Source organism: Chanos chanos, chromosome 4 (assembly GCF_902362185.1).
Source record: "Chanos chanos chromosome 4, fChaCha1.1, whole genome shotgun sequence".
Lineage (NCBI taxonomy): Eukaryota > Metazoa > Chordata > Actinopteri > Gonorynchiformes > Chanidae > Chanos > Chanos chanos.
In genome coordinates, this window is record NC_044498.1 from 33,672,339 (window position 1) to 33,687,601 (window position 15,263).

Consider the following 15,263-nt stretch of genomic DNA (forward strand, 5'->3'; position numbering starts at 1 on the left):
CTGCAGGGAAACAAAGCGATAGCAAAGGCTTTGACTGTAAATGAATATAGATTTTACATACTGCTCACATTACTATCAGTAAACATTATGCTATCATTACTGTTGTTCATTAATGGTCAAAACTTACCAAATGGAGGTCCACGCATGTTGAATTGTTCTCACACAAATTGTTGATACAATCATCAATGTCCTGTTCACACCTGACTCCAGCATAGCCAGGATTACAAAGGCAATAAAATCCATCCACAACTGAAACAATAAACATAAACCACACTTACTTTTAAAAGAAGAGGTTAGCTGAGGACTTTGTTTGAATCACAGAGTATATTAGGAGGTCAGAATGCATGTCATTATTATGAATATGCAGAAACAGAATGCATAGCGTATGACACTGTTCTTACTGAGCTGGGAATCACATGGGAATCACACCTTTGACAATTCAGACATGTCACTCTTGCACAATAGCAGAGCAGAGAGGAAATACTCAACACAATAGGATAAACATCCTAACAGGAACAGAATAGGAACAGGGGAAAAAGAAATCTAACTTCCTGAGAACACATGAAAATATAGCCTTTCACTATTACTCACCGTTGTTGTAATGGTAGCTCTGCAACAAAAGCATTTTCTACAGGGTTGTAGAGATACTATGGCAATTCCGTCATTATAAATAAATATGAAAGACACATGGGTACGCCACTGTCCATTATTTGACGATAGTATCAAATTGCATAATTCTTCACACAGTGCTTCCCTGGGTACTGTGGCACAACACATATTTTTGTTTTTTTCATTTTCCCTGACTATTCTTCTTTTTCTTAAAGCCATTTTTCTTCCAGATTATATGACTCTCTGGTCATTTGTATTCCCTCTGTCAGTGTGTAGTGTGGCCTATTAAACGTAAAATGCTGTGGTCATACGCTCATTTCTTTCAACGTGCCAATGTCGCCCGGCCTTGAGCTATATCGGACTCACTCAGCTAATAACCCCTTTCTTCCTGTCTTTAATCATTAATGATGTTAAAGAGAGATGCAACTCTTTCTTCCTCTCTTTTTTTTTCTTTCAACAGCACAACACTGGTACACATTCAGCCAGTGACAGTGGTAATTGTGGTTCTTACAGGAGTGAATTTATTACAACCCCAGCTTGAGTCCCAGGATTCTTCATTATCCCTAAGATTTACCACGTAATCTGTGCTGTCACTCTGTCTCTGCGCGTGTAGCCGCTATTACTCTCATTAAATGCTTTGGGTCCTAGGTGGCACTGACATTACTCATCCCAGCTGCCTTAGAGATCCACCTCTCTCTCTCTCTCTCTCTCTCCCTCTCTCTCTCTTTCTCTCTCCTCAGCTCTCTGCGCCTCCTGCTCCTCCACAGTTACCTGCGACTCCTCAGGGAGACTCCACACACAGCCAGGGAGGGCTGAAGCAGAGAGGATGAGCTAACTAGGTCTGGAGGGGGCAGCATCACTTAGGATGGCTTTGTTTTTCTTGGGGGGGGGGGGGGGTTGTTTGTTTGTTTATTTGTTTGTTTTTTGTGTATGTGTTTTTTTGTTTGTTTTTTGTTTTGTTTTGTTTTGTATTGTTTTACACCTCTGTGGTGTGTCATAACTGTGATTTCATCGGCGTGAGCTAGGGGAGCCGAGCACGGTAGTAAACATAACATTGAAGATTCTGCAATTATCAGCTAAAGCTGAAAATCTGCCTCCCTCAATACTTCAACACTAGTTTGTGCATGCTGAATGTATCTTTTGAGAGTGGCAGAGAACACACAGGTGTATGTATGGTTTGACTAAAAATCATATATATATATATATATATATATATATATATATATATATATATATATATATAACCCCTGTAGGTCTGTGTTATATTTTGTGAAATAGTGTAGAAGGTTGAGTGCGACTTAAGTGTTGCTTGTGCTCTTATGTTTTTCAAAAAACACATTTCCTCATTGAGATTCAGCTAAATTATTTATCATTTTGTTATGTGTGATCCTAGACCGTCTACTCTATTTGATCTATGGCTTACTTAATGATTCATGTAAGAGATGGAATGCATTGGAAAAACCGCCTTATTGAATTTCCAGTTGAAGAAAAACACCACCCTGCCTTGGGCTTTGATTGTATTAACTCTGTCATTTATCATCCATTATTTAAATTATGCCGCAATATCGGCGCTTAATTGATCCTCTCTTGCAATTGAAATAAGATACTCATTAAGTTCTCTTCTATTTTAACCTGCCCAGCATCTTCACATGAGCTGGACAAACTCAAGTCTCATAAACTTTCTTATTAACCACAATTGTGACTGAACAGAATATAGCCAGTCAAAAAAAAAAAAAAGGCAAAGTGAGCGAAACCAGGGATGATGTGTTGGTTGGATTTGATTTGATTGTGAATGAACTATGGTCCCTCTTTCTCTGAAGTGATTAAGGGCTGGTTTGTGAGGTGGGGACTTGGTGTGCTAACCATCGTAGCAGAATCCGTGGAGACACGGGTTGGAACTGCATTCATCCACGTTGATCTCACAGCGGGGCCCGGTGAAGCCCCGGCGGCAGCTGCACCGAAAGCCCAGGGGGAAGTGAGTCTGGTCCAACTCTTCCACACACTCCGCCCCATTCTCACAGGGATTACTGACCTCACAAGGCAGGGACTCACAGTTCACACCTGAGAGGGAGAGAAAGTTACATAAAATGAGGCAAGAATTTCACTCAATATTATTGCCATCTGGTCCAAAAATATATAAAGAGAACAAAACATGCACTTAATCAGCATTTACATCAAAACTAATGTTTATTGCCAAAGGTTAATTATTTATATAATTATATCAGCTGCTCGTTAACTGGATGGTGCATTGGATGGTGCTAAAAAAAGTCAGATTTATAAAGGGACTGACTGCTTACAACTGAAATAGTCACAAAAATACTTCTTTCGCAAAAAAGGCAGATCGCCTAAAAAAAAAAAAAGAAAAAGAAAAAAGAAGAAGAAGAAACAAAAAAACGGTTTCTAACAGCTATGCCTCTCTCTACTCTTCCACTACTCATACATATGCAAATTAATGTATGAATATGGATTGTATGTACACTGGCAGAGAAAGAAAAGAGGAGCAAAAATTGCTGCTCCCACTACTAACAGAAATGGATTTAGTACATATTCAGTTAAAATTCATTATCAGTAGTAACGTGAATTCATTAGAATTAGAGTAGTAAAGTGAATTCTGGCCACAGAGCTTATAGTAAACAAGAGCACAATAGTCAAGTTAAACCTTAAATCTGTGTTTATATAAGTATTATTGATTGACCAGAACAGTAAGATGCCATGCACTTCCTCTGACCTGGATTTCTGTGAATGTGTTATGACACACTGCATATAGGTAACTGGAAAAGAAGTCGTGTTTGACTGAGTAATAACCTCGTTTCCAGCACTGAATTACAGCTGATCATAAAATCTCAATGTACAGCACATTAAATTAACCACGGCAACTGGCCACTCTGAATGGTCCCCTTAGTATTAATGACTCAAACACAAGATCTGGATCAGCACCAAATGTTTGCTCCTGCACTGCCTGAGCATAAGAATTAATTGTCAGTTGCATTTTAAAAATAGGTTTGTTAGTCATATTGTGCAATGATGTTTATCAGTCTCTTAGCCCTAATTATAGAGACAATCATAGGAAATCTTGGAAGTATTTCTACAGGAAAATCAATATAGATAATTGAGAGAAATTATTTTGATGTGGTTGAAAAGAGTCATTGTGGACTGTGTGACAGTATGCGTATGGTTCATATTGGTACTATGATTTAGACAGCATTGCATTTAACATGACAGGAACAACCTGGGACCAGGAGAGACTGTATGCATTACATATAGCTGGGAATGTCCACGACAGTTCTAAGACAATCTTCTCTCAGGAATCAACACACGTCTCAGAAAAGATTCCCTGATTAGAGATCCCGTGTGCTTAACAACTGTGAAGAACGTATGTTCCTAAACGGTATCAGATATGGCTGTGGATATGGCTAAAATAATGTTTCTGAGAATTTCATATGAGGAAGTCATGTCTGATGGCTGTCATTGTTGATGGGTTCAAAGATCACTTCTTTACAATGAAGTAAACGACCATAAACTAGTGACAATATACAGAAATCAGTTTTTTTGGGTTCCTCGTGCCACACAGTGTTCACAACTCCGAACTGTCTTGTCGCTTATCGCTAAAACAGATGCTTTTTAAAATGTGAGAAGGCACCTCAGCAAGGCGTAACAACAGCCTGCAAAATTCCTCTTAGTCTGTTTATGGAAGAGAGAAAAAAATAGCTTCAACCTGCCATCCTGAAAGTGTTCTAAATACAGAAGTCACACTTTAGAGATGAGCTTTCTATTAAAAGAGCAAAAGGGAAAGCAACTAACTTTCACACAGAGTGTGCCAAAATCAAAACACTTTTGGAGAATAAATTAATAAACACAGGGAAAAAAGGATGAAAAAATGCATGCATTATTGGTAGAAAATAACACACAGAACTTCCTTCCTACCTCTGCCAATTTCTGGAAAATAAATCAGAAAAAACAAAAAGGTGAGAAATTTGAGGTGTTAATGCTTGAGAATAAGGATTCTAAACAATTCTCATTGTGCCAAGGCATTCTATTCTCAAGAGGACAAGTTAAAATATGCAACATTCTCGAGGGTATTAATTCTGGTAAATCTTTGTCGATTTTCTTTTGTCAAATCCTTGTCAGGATCATTAGTTTTGAGTTGAATTAAAAGCCCATTCAGGAACAGTAAACATTCGGCTTAGTATTCGGTTGACTTAGACAAAAAAAACTATGGCTCTTTCTCATATTTTTACATTTTTATTGAATCAATATTAATTCCATGAGTTTAGCTGTAGTATTAGAATTCCAATCACAGAAACAAAAATAGCATAGCCATGAACACAAACACAAACCCGAACAGGCTTTTATCTGACCCTTCCAATCAATCTTTCTAATGATGCCAATCACAATGAGACCCGCTTTACAATGGAACTGATTTCAATTCTACTGCTTTGTGAGCAACTATTTGTCTAAAGTATATACTTGCATCTAAAACATGTTTTTGGATTTTTCTTTTCTTTTTTTTTTGCTTTTCAGAAGAAAAGAGTATGAGGATAATGTTTGAATCAGATATTCTTTCAGGGATTAAAGTGCAGCTCTTTATTTGAGAGAGAATGTGCAGAAAATGAAGATGTTCTAATATGGTGAAGATGTTGAAATGAGTTCAGACAGGTGAGAGGGATGCTTTCTGAAGTTAATTAACTTTGCTTTTCGCTTCCACTCCCTCAGTGTTCATTACCTTTAAATGGAGCCACACATTGGCAATGGTAATTACCAGGCTGGTCAATGCAAGTGGCTCCATTCTTGCAAGGGGATGAGGCACACTCATCAATGTCAAGCTCACATTCAGAACCTTTGATAGAGAACACACACATACACAGACAAACAAACACACAGACACATGCATGCAAGCACCCGTTTACACACAAAGAAACACACATACATGCAGACACACATGCACGTGTACACACGCATGCAGACACACACATATGTACATACACATACATAGAGACACACACACACACACGCATATGTGCACGTGCACACACACACACACAAACACACACACACACACATACATACACACACACACACACACACACACACACATGAATACATGATTAAGGTCATTGATTCAAGCAAAGTCTGACTTCTGATGCTGATGTGATCCTGTACCATACATAAATGTGAAATGTATGGACTATGACAAAATAGAAGTCTCCCAGTGAGTTATTTCTGGGTGGTTCAAATCAGCTATACCCTCTTGGTGGGAGTGTATATAACATTTTAGTTTTATGACTATGAGAAGCTTTGCCTTGCATTAGACATAATATATTCATCTCACTGAAAAACATGACTGTATGGGTTAGTATGCCACAAAAGTTCTGTCTGAGAGCACTTACCAGAGAAGCCTGGAAGGCAGACGCATTCATATCCATTTGCAAGGTCCAGACATGTGCTGTTATTGAGGCAAGGCAATGATTGACATTCATCTACATTGATTTCACAGAAGATCCCTATAGAGAAAGAGAGAAAGAGAGAGAGAGAGAGAGAGAGAGAGGGAGAGAGAGAGCGAGAGAGAGAGAAAGTAAGAACGAGAACTAGAGCTTTAAAAAAATCCCCTGCCAACCAATTATAACCAGAAACTCTTTTTTTTTTCTTTTTTTATTCCCTTTATAATATGGGGGAGATTAAAGTACATTCACAATCTAGAAAAGACCTTCAAACATAGATCTTCAAATTCAGCACCTCTTGCTCTGAATTAAAAAAAGAGAAATTCAAAATTCAGTTGGGCAAGGAGTTACTAAAATATTCACAGGGTTTGCATAGATTCATATAGCTAAATAAGCTCACTTCCATTCTGAATCACATGGAAAAGAGACAATGAGACCTTATCACTCCAAATGAGAGGATTATTTTGTCAGGAATGGATTCAAACTATCCACGTGACTGCACGGGACTGTAAAACAAACTAATAAGGTGAGAGGGAAAAAAATACAGTAACATAATCATTCCTCCTGAGTGGCACCTGTATTGCTTTTAAAACAGAATTATGGATATTAACATTTTCAACAGTTCTTCCATGAGAATCGTGTTAACAAACCTTTTTTTTTTTTTAGAAAAATGGAAAATGACCTAAACAGTTACCCACTACCACACCTAAAACTGAGTGATTCAGATTGTTGTAAGACTGGGAGAGGATGGTGCAATCTCTTAGTGAAATTTCAAATGCCCTGATAAACAGTGCAAATGATCCATATAATTAATCTAGTGATTCACTCTGTTGTAAACATTCAAGCCATAAGAGTGAAATTTAAGAAAGACATTAATTACTCATGGGGTTTGGGGAGATGAGAGGTTTGTTACTAATGCTGAATTAGTATTAATTAGTATTAAATTCACATTAAAAAAAAAAGGTCTCTGTTTGAAGAACACATTTAGACCTCATTGGGTTTCTAATTTCATAGACTAAATCCACATAGAGGATTACTAAAACTACACTGCCTGCTTACTTTACCCAATATAAAACTAAATACTAAACAGTGATGAGTTGAAAGAAACCCTTCTGCAGAAAACAAAAAAAAAAACAGCAAATAAACAAAAAACCTACAATGATGCACACCTTAAAAGACAAACTACAGGTGTGTAAATCCGACAAGTAAAAACATCGTAAATAAACAAATGAGGTTTTGTGTACCAGTGATTCCTTCTGGGCACTTGCAGCTGAAAGAGTTAAGTTCATCAGAGCAGGAGCCTCCATGCTGACAGGGTTGACTTAGACACTCATTTACTTCAATCTCACAGTTATTACCTGGAAAGAAGGGAAAGGTTCATTTCATTAAGGGGTCTGCTAGTTGTTGACTCTCTTGGGCCATTTGCAACAGTTTCTCCAAATCAAATAACCTTTGTTAATCATGTGGAGAGAGAGAGAAAAAATCTTTCTTTTCAGTCAAAAGGATGTCAAAAGGCATGATGTTGCCGTTTAGATAAAGTTTGTGGTGGAAATTCTCTTTGATAAGTCAAGGGTTATCTAATGTTTTACACTGCTGAACAACACGGTGGCCAAAGATCTTTACCCACAAGGGCAGTTAGGAGAATCAACTCGTTAAAAGTGTAGGGAAGGGGGAAAACTCTCAGAGAGGTGTTTGCCAGTTAACCTACCAATAAAGCCTGGTGCACAGAAACAGTTGTACGCATTGATGGCATCTCTGCAAATGCTAAGGGCTCCACACGGCCTCTCTTCACAGTCATCAATGTTTACTTCACAGAATTGCCCAGTTAACCCTGGCAGAAAAGACACAGTTTACACTGCACATGGTGACAGAATCCATAACCTACTGTTACTATGCAGTCTGAAACGTTTCACATTAAAGAAGGCCTATCCACGGTATGAATAATGGATGGATGGATGGATGGATGGATGGATGGAACAAAGTAATTCTACCATTCAGTCATGTAAGCTTACCAGGTAAACATTCACACTTGAAACCTCTGGGGAGATCCACACATTTTGATCCATAATGGCACAATCCTTCTACACAGTGTTCTATGGGAGTTTGGCAGAGAGCTCCTGTATATCCAGGGTGGCAGACACACATAAATCCGTTCATCTGTTCCATACAGTGATGGGTCCCCTTTGGGTCACATGGATCTGACACACAGTTCTTCACAGGAATGGAACAGTCATCCCTGCTAAATCCTGCATGTGTCAGGATCAAAGAGCTGAGTGATGTGCACTATCTTGAAAGGATGGACATCAATTTTACCACTCTACATCAATTGCAATGCATTCAGCAGACACAAATGTTGGCATATTCCTTTGTGATCCTAAATGCTTGCACCTGAATCGAATGCATGGGAGACCATATAAAATTGTACATCAAGATTTCTGCATACATTTCAGATGGACAATTGAAAGGGCTATTTCCAGTTAAAAATACAACATTTCATTGTGTAGTGCTACATTTTGTGACGCAGCAACGCTGTTATAATTGAATTTAAAAGCTTTGTCTGGTCCATGAAATCATCAGTTTAGTTCATTGTTCATGCATTTATGAACAATTCAATAAAGTTTCAACAGATTGACATAAGTACAGAGGAAACACCTCAAGAGGCTGAAACATCCTGGAGGCAGGATAGCAAGAAAGCAAGAAAGCAAGAAAGAAAGAAAAAAAGACAGAAAGAAAGCTATACAGTCATAGCTTAAAAGATGGCAGTGAATGATTGCTACGTCTTATGATTTGAATATCAAACCATCAGAGTAGAAGCCTGCTGTTTGATGAAATTGTTTCATGCCCTTGCCTTATCAAAGTCATGTAAACTCATGCATCATGCTGACGAATGGCAAAGAGAGCCTCTGTTGTCTTCTGTAAATAACTTTGGATATAAAAAAGAAACAAAAGAAAAAAGACATGTTGATAAGAAATATATTTTACCTTGGAGACACCTGCAGTTAAATTCCCCCTTCATTCTGTAGCATGTGCCATTGTTTTTGCACAACTTATCCAACGATGTGCAATCAGTGACAGCCATGGAGCAGTTCTTATCTGGTTCAGGGACAACAGATAAAAACACAAGAGCTAAACAATTATCAAGGGTACTTAAAGGTCACAGCCTACAAACGCACCTTATTGTCACAACTCAAATCAAATGCCGCATAATTGCAAATGCAAGTCTCCAAGGCCTCTTATCAAAGAGGACACGAGTGAAGCACAATGCCTCTGACAGAAACTGAAGGTAGCGCAATTATACACGTTGCGTAATACCTTCACTGTGACTATGTCAGTACTACTTCTATCACACATAGGCATAAAGCAGGGTATGCTGACAAGTTTTATTCTGTGACAAAGATCTAACAGGATAGAGAGCTTGTCCTTTCTATGCCCTATGGCATTTTTAAGGTTTCCTGGGATATTATGGACTGTGTTGTCATTTCACTGTCTTCTCAGCAGTGATGAAGATTTGTACTGTACCTGGTTGCACAGGATGTTCCATTTAAACAAAGAGAAAATGGCTGTGTTGGACTGGACTGAAATGTTGGATTTTGTTAGTTTTATTTTTTTATCTAATCATTATATAGACCACATATTTTCACTTGGTAATAAAAGAAAAGAAAAGAAAAATGGTTCTGAGGAGCCTAAAAATAATACAGTTAAATAAATAAACTATACCAGTAACATTTAAATGTGTTCTTAGTGCATTGCCTTGGCACAAGCTTTCCACTCTGAGTGATGAAAAGACAGTGTGTGCAGCCACAGTATCCATTCTTCTCTTTAACAGTTTTGGAGAGGACGCTTGGGACCTGCCACAGTGGTCTGTGTGATGCTGTGAGACAGGAACAAAGCTACAAAGCTACTGTCTTATCTTTCAACAGCATACACATACTGGCGTTTATAGTGTGTACCACACTAGAGTTGGAGTTCACATTCTGAACAAATTTACACGTGTTTGATTTCAGCGCATGATATGCCTAAATGACTTGGACTAATATTTCTGAACAAGGCCTGGAATCAAACAACAACCTTTCAGAGAAATTCTGAATTGGGTACATCAGACAGGAAATAAGAAAGTGGCTAACAGGGAATCTATGTACAGCAACATTTTGGTATGCTGTAATCAATGATTATCACAAACAAATAAAATCCTCATTTCATGAAGTAAAAAACGAATTAGTCTCTAAGTGGACTCATTCACTCTTTCCTCGAACAATGTAATTTGTATTCTAATAATGTTGTATGAGCTCCGAAATTAACTGAAAACCTAAAACAGACATGCTTTTTTCTTCTTTCTGCTGGTCACTGTCCGTATGCACGCTCATGAAAATGCTTTCAGAGAATTTAGAATGATCTTATGTAACAATGAAGAAATCATAGAGACTGATTACATCAAGCACTTACCAGCAAATCCCTGTGGGCAGATGCACGCGTAATCCTCCGGAAGGTCAACACATGTGGAGCTATTTGCACAGAAGCCGTTGCCGCACTCATCAGAGCTAATTTCGCAGGCATCACCCTGAAACCCTAAAGTTAAATCAAGACAGTGTATATCATTTCATTAAAGACATATTAAGTCAGAAAAACACCATAACTTACACTGTATGAACATTGAACAGTCAATAAAAGGACCATCTCAAAGTCAGCATTTTTTTTTTTTTTTTTAAAGATGACCTCTCAGCTTGCAATGCCTATACCAAAAACAATGCATGAAGACAGATGGGTTTCCCAAGGGACATCTGTCAGGAGATTACACCCTGACCAATCGCACTGGTTACAGGCGCCGCTGATGAAAATAAACTTTGTTTTCATAAAACACATGATTACTGCTTTCTGACAGGTCGTTAAACATGAGTTACTATATTAGCAATTTCTTACTTACAAGAAGAAAAAAAAAGATAAAAGGTTAATGCCATGAAGTGAAGGAGAGTGCTCAACTGAAATTTCTGACATTTTATGCTCCCATAAACGTATTCCACTGCATGGTCACGCTACAAAATGACTGTCATTAGCTCTGTCACTGGCTGCGGCTAGAGAAGGCCCATGACTAATGCTAGCCCATCAGCACCATCGGTGCAGGGCAAATTCTCATCATTCTTCAAACTGACCATGGAACCAATTTCCACCTCTCCCCATGTCATAAAATTTGACAATTACTCTGAGTTCATTAATAATGCATAACAGTCCTCGTTCACAATCAGGGTTTAATCAGCAGTATGTCTCACAGGTAGCGAACTGACTGAGCCAAGAAATTATTAGCAAAATTGTATGGATTTATTTCCCTAAAAACTTAATGGCATAAATGACTGTGTCATTTTACAATGCGACTACATTGTTTAACTAAGAGATACCTTTATCAAAAATGAACAATAGACGTTTACAAATTTGACTGAGAAAATACTCCAATTTTATACATCATCCACACTTGTATGTATTGAGATTAATCAATGTTATTAAAACCAAGACTTTGTAGATTTTGATGATGCTTTGGTAGTGTGTTTGAGTTAGCATAAGACTGCCCATTCATTCCAATCATGTCTGTAGAGTGATCCGTTGAACTGAATCCCCGTATTCACTCATTTACCTACTCACACTGTGTATCTTTCAATGCTTACATTCTTTACTTTATTCATCACTTAGATTGTCCTGCATCTTCACTGATGCACATATTCACACAACTTCCTATAGCTGCACAAAGGGCCTTTAGGTTTGAGCTTTGCTTTCCACTCTGTTCTTTCAAATGTTCTTCACCTTGAGCCCATGTCTAGACACAGGCAGACTTTGCAAGGTTCAGCTAAAGACATACCTGTGTGTTTATGACTGTTTTGATCTTGAGGTACACTAACAATTTTGCCTACTGAAATAATTATGCTGTTTTCTTTGTGGTTCTTTTTCCCACACATCCTGTCTGTGTATCGGTTGGTAACCATGACAATCAATTAGAATAACACGGATTCATGGATAAAGAAAATGATATAGACATTTTAAGCATGTCTTTTTATGTCTGGGTTTTTGTGCTGCCTTATATGTTGAGCAGAAATTTCTGGTGCTCTGAACAAACGTGCTAATCCTGAACTGACAACAGGTACTGACTAGGCCTGTTTATTTAAATTTTCAATTCTCAGTTTGATCGATTCAACTAAAACTCTACCAATGCTGATGCTGAACCCTACTTATGGACTACAACTTCATGTTTCTTTTTTTTGGAAACATGGCTAAACAATGATGTCCCAAACAACACGGTGGAACTGGAGGGGCACACAGTCTTCAGGGCTGACAGAGCTGCAGCAGCAACAAGTAAAAGCAGGGACGGTGGTTTATGCATCTATGTGAATAAATCTGGTGCACAGACTCTACCAATGCTGACTCTTATTGCACTGCTGATCTGATACCTGATTGAAAAGTGCAGACCCTTTTATTTACCACAAGAGTTTACATGCATCATTGATGCCGCAGTTTATGTACCACTGGATGCAAATGCTAAAGTAGCTATGAGTGCCGCTATTAGCAAGGTGCATCCAGATGGGGCCTTTATTGTTGCTGGAGACTTCAATCACTGCAACCTACACATCGTGCTTCCAGAACTTTACCAAAATGTCTCATGCACCACAAGAGGACATAAAAGCTTGAATCATGTCTACACAAATGTGGCTGACGCCTACAAAGCCACTCCCCTCCCCCACCAGGAACAGTCTGATCATCTTTAATTGTTCCTGCTTCCCTAGTACAGCCCGGTTATTAAATGTGTGAAACCCACAATGAGGACAGTCAAGATCTGGTCAGAGGGTGCTGACTCTGCTCTTCAGCACCAATTCCACCACACAGACAGGAGTATGTTTGCTGCCCATGCCACCACAGACTCTCAGATTAACACTGACTCATATACCAACTCTGTCCTGGATCACATCAACAAGTGTGTGGACAGAGTGACAACACAAAAATAAATAAAAGCTTTCCCCAATCAGAAACCCTGGACAAACAAAGAGGTTCACCTCCTGCTCAAAGCCAGAGATGCAGCCTTCAGGTCTGGAGACCAGGGAGGAGGGGAATCTCCCAGGCTAAACACATATACAAACAGAGGATCGAAGAGCATTTCAACTCCTCAGACCCTTCGGCACATGTGGCAAGGCATACGGACCATCACAGGCTTCAAACCATCCAGTACTGTGCCCCCATCCAGCTCTGCCTCCATCCCTGATGAGCTCAACTATGCTTGCTTTGAACAAAGTGGATCTCCCACCTGGTGAACTGCCTCTCTCACTTTCCACCACTGATGTTTGCACCACCATGAGCTCGGTGAATGTACGGAAGGCAGCTGGCCCGGACGGCATACCTGGCTGTGTGCTCAGAGTCTGTGCCGGGGCAGCTGGCTGGGGTCTTTGCTGTCATTTTCAATCTGTCCCTGGCCCAGGCAGTTTTCCCCACGAGCTTCTAGACTGCCACCATTGTGCCAGTGCCAAAGCACTCCAATGTCACAGCCCTGAATGACTTCCACCCGGTTGCACTCATCCCCATTATCGCAAAGTGTTTTGAGAGACTGGCTCTATCTTATCTGAAATCCTGTCCGCCCACTACTCTGGACCGTCATCAGTTTGCCTACTGCACCAACAGGTCAACGGAGGATGCCATCTCAACAGCACTCCACTCTGCCTTGACCCACGTGGACAGCCCCAACTCTTACATCAAAATGCTGTTCATTGACTTCAGTTCAGCATTCAATACTATGACCCCCCCCCAAAGCTGATCTCCAAGCTTAGCCATTTTGCTATTAGCACATCACTCTCCAACTGGACTTTCTGACTAACAGACTCCAATCTGTTAAGTTAGACAACAGCTCCTGTGGCAGACCAAAGTTCCTCAATTGCTGCAGAAAGTACATCCTCTGCTGGGCCTTTTTGAGTATGGAGTCCCACTTCAGGTCTTGGGAAATGGTAGTACCCAGAAACCTGAAGGTCTCCGCAGTTGACACTGGGCTGTTGGACATTGTGAGGGGGAGCAGTAATGAGGGGTGTCTCCTAAAGTCCACGATCATCTCCACAGTCTTGAGCGTGTTCAGCTCCAAGTTGTTCTGGTTGCACCTGAGCACTAGCAGTTCAACCTCCCGCCGATATGCAGACTCATCACCATCTTGGAGGAGTCCGATGACTGTAGTGTCGTCTGCAAGCTTCAGGAGTTTAACAGCCGGGTCCTTGGAGGTGCAGTCGTTGGTGTAGAGGGAGAAGTGCAGTGGGGAGAGGACACATCCCTGGGGAGCACCAGTGCTAACTTTTCGATTGCCAGACAGTGACATCCTTCAGCTTCACTTGCTGTTTCCTGCATGTCAGGAAGTTGGTGATCCACTGACAGATGGCAGGGGATACATTGAGCTGGGAGAGTTTGGAGGAGAGAATTTCTGGGATGATAGTGTTGAACGGCGAGCTGAAGTCCACAAACAGGATCCTTGCGTATGTCCCTGGGCAGTAAAGATGTTGCAGGATGTAGTGCAGTCCCATGTTGACTACGTCATGCATTGACCTGTTTGCCTGGTAGACAAACTGCAGGGGGTCCAGCAGGTGTCCTGTGATGTTCTTCAGGTGGGCCAAGACCAGTTGTTCAAAGGGCATCATGACCACAGACATCGGAGCTACCGGCCTGTAGTCATTCAGTTCTTTGATAGAGGGTTTTTTCTGGACTGCGATGATGGTAGAGCGTTTGAAGCAGGAAGAGACTTCACACCTCTCCAGGGATCTGTTGAAGATCCGTGTGAAGACTGGAGCCAGCACAAGCTTTCAGACAGGAGGGAGAGACACTGTCTGGACCCGGTGCTTTCCTGGTCTTCTGTCTCAGGGAGAGCCAGCTGACATCTTCCTCACATATCTTGACAAGGGACAAGGTCCAGCACCTGGTCACATGTTGTAGCGACAACAACCTGGCCCTTAACACAGAGAAGACCAGGGAGATCATTGTGGACTTGAGGTGAGCTAGGAGCCACATACACATCCCCATCTATATGAACGGAGCTGTCCCGGAGCATGTATCGAGCTGCAAACTCCTTGGTGTCCACATCTGGTCCCTGAACACCTCCATCCTGATCAAAAAGGTGCAACAGCGCCTTTACTTCCTGCACAGCCTTGAGAAAGCTCACCCATGTCCCAGGATACTGGTGGACTTTTATCGTTGTACCATTGAGAACTTAGT

At 40.3% G+C, this 15,263-nt stretch overlaps 1 protein-coding gene across 1 annotated transcript in view; it reads right to left on the reverse strand.

Moving 5' to 3' along the window:
• The window catches only part of eys (eyes shut homolog), a 151,984-nt gene that overhangs the window by 99,136 nt on the left and 37,585 nt on the right, over positions 1–15,263 (reverse strand). Inside the window, exons 16-22 of the mRNA XM_030772255.1 lie at positions 8,060–8,293; positions 7,756–7,878; positions 7,292–7,405; positions 5,997–6,110; positions 5,333–5,446; positions 2,473–2,670; positions 128–249 (exon numbers count right to left, since the gene is read on the reverse strand). Coding sequence (XP_030628115.1) covers positions 128–249; positions 2,473–2,670; positions 5,333–5,446; positions 5,997–6,110; positions 7,292–7,405; positions 7,756–7,878; positions 8,060–8,293 — 1,019 coding nt within the window. The remainder of the gene's footprint in view (positions 1–127; positions 250–2,472; positions 2,671–5,332; positions 5,447–5,996; positions 6,111–7,291; positions 7,406–7,755; positions 7,879–8,059; positions 8,294–15,263) is intronic.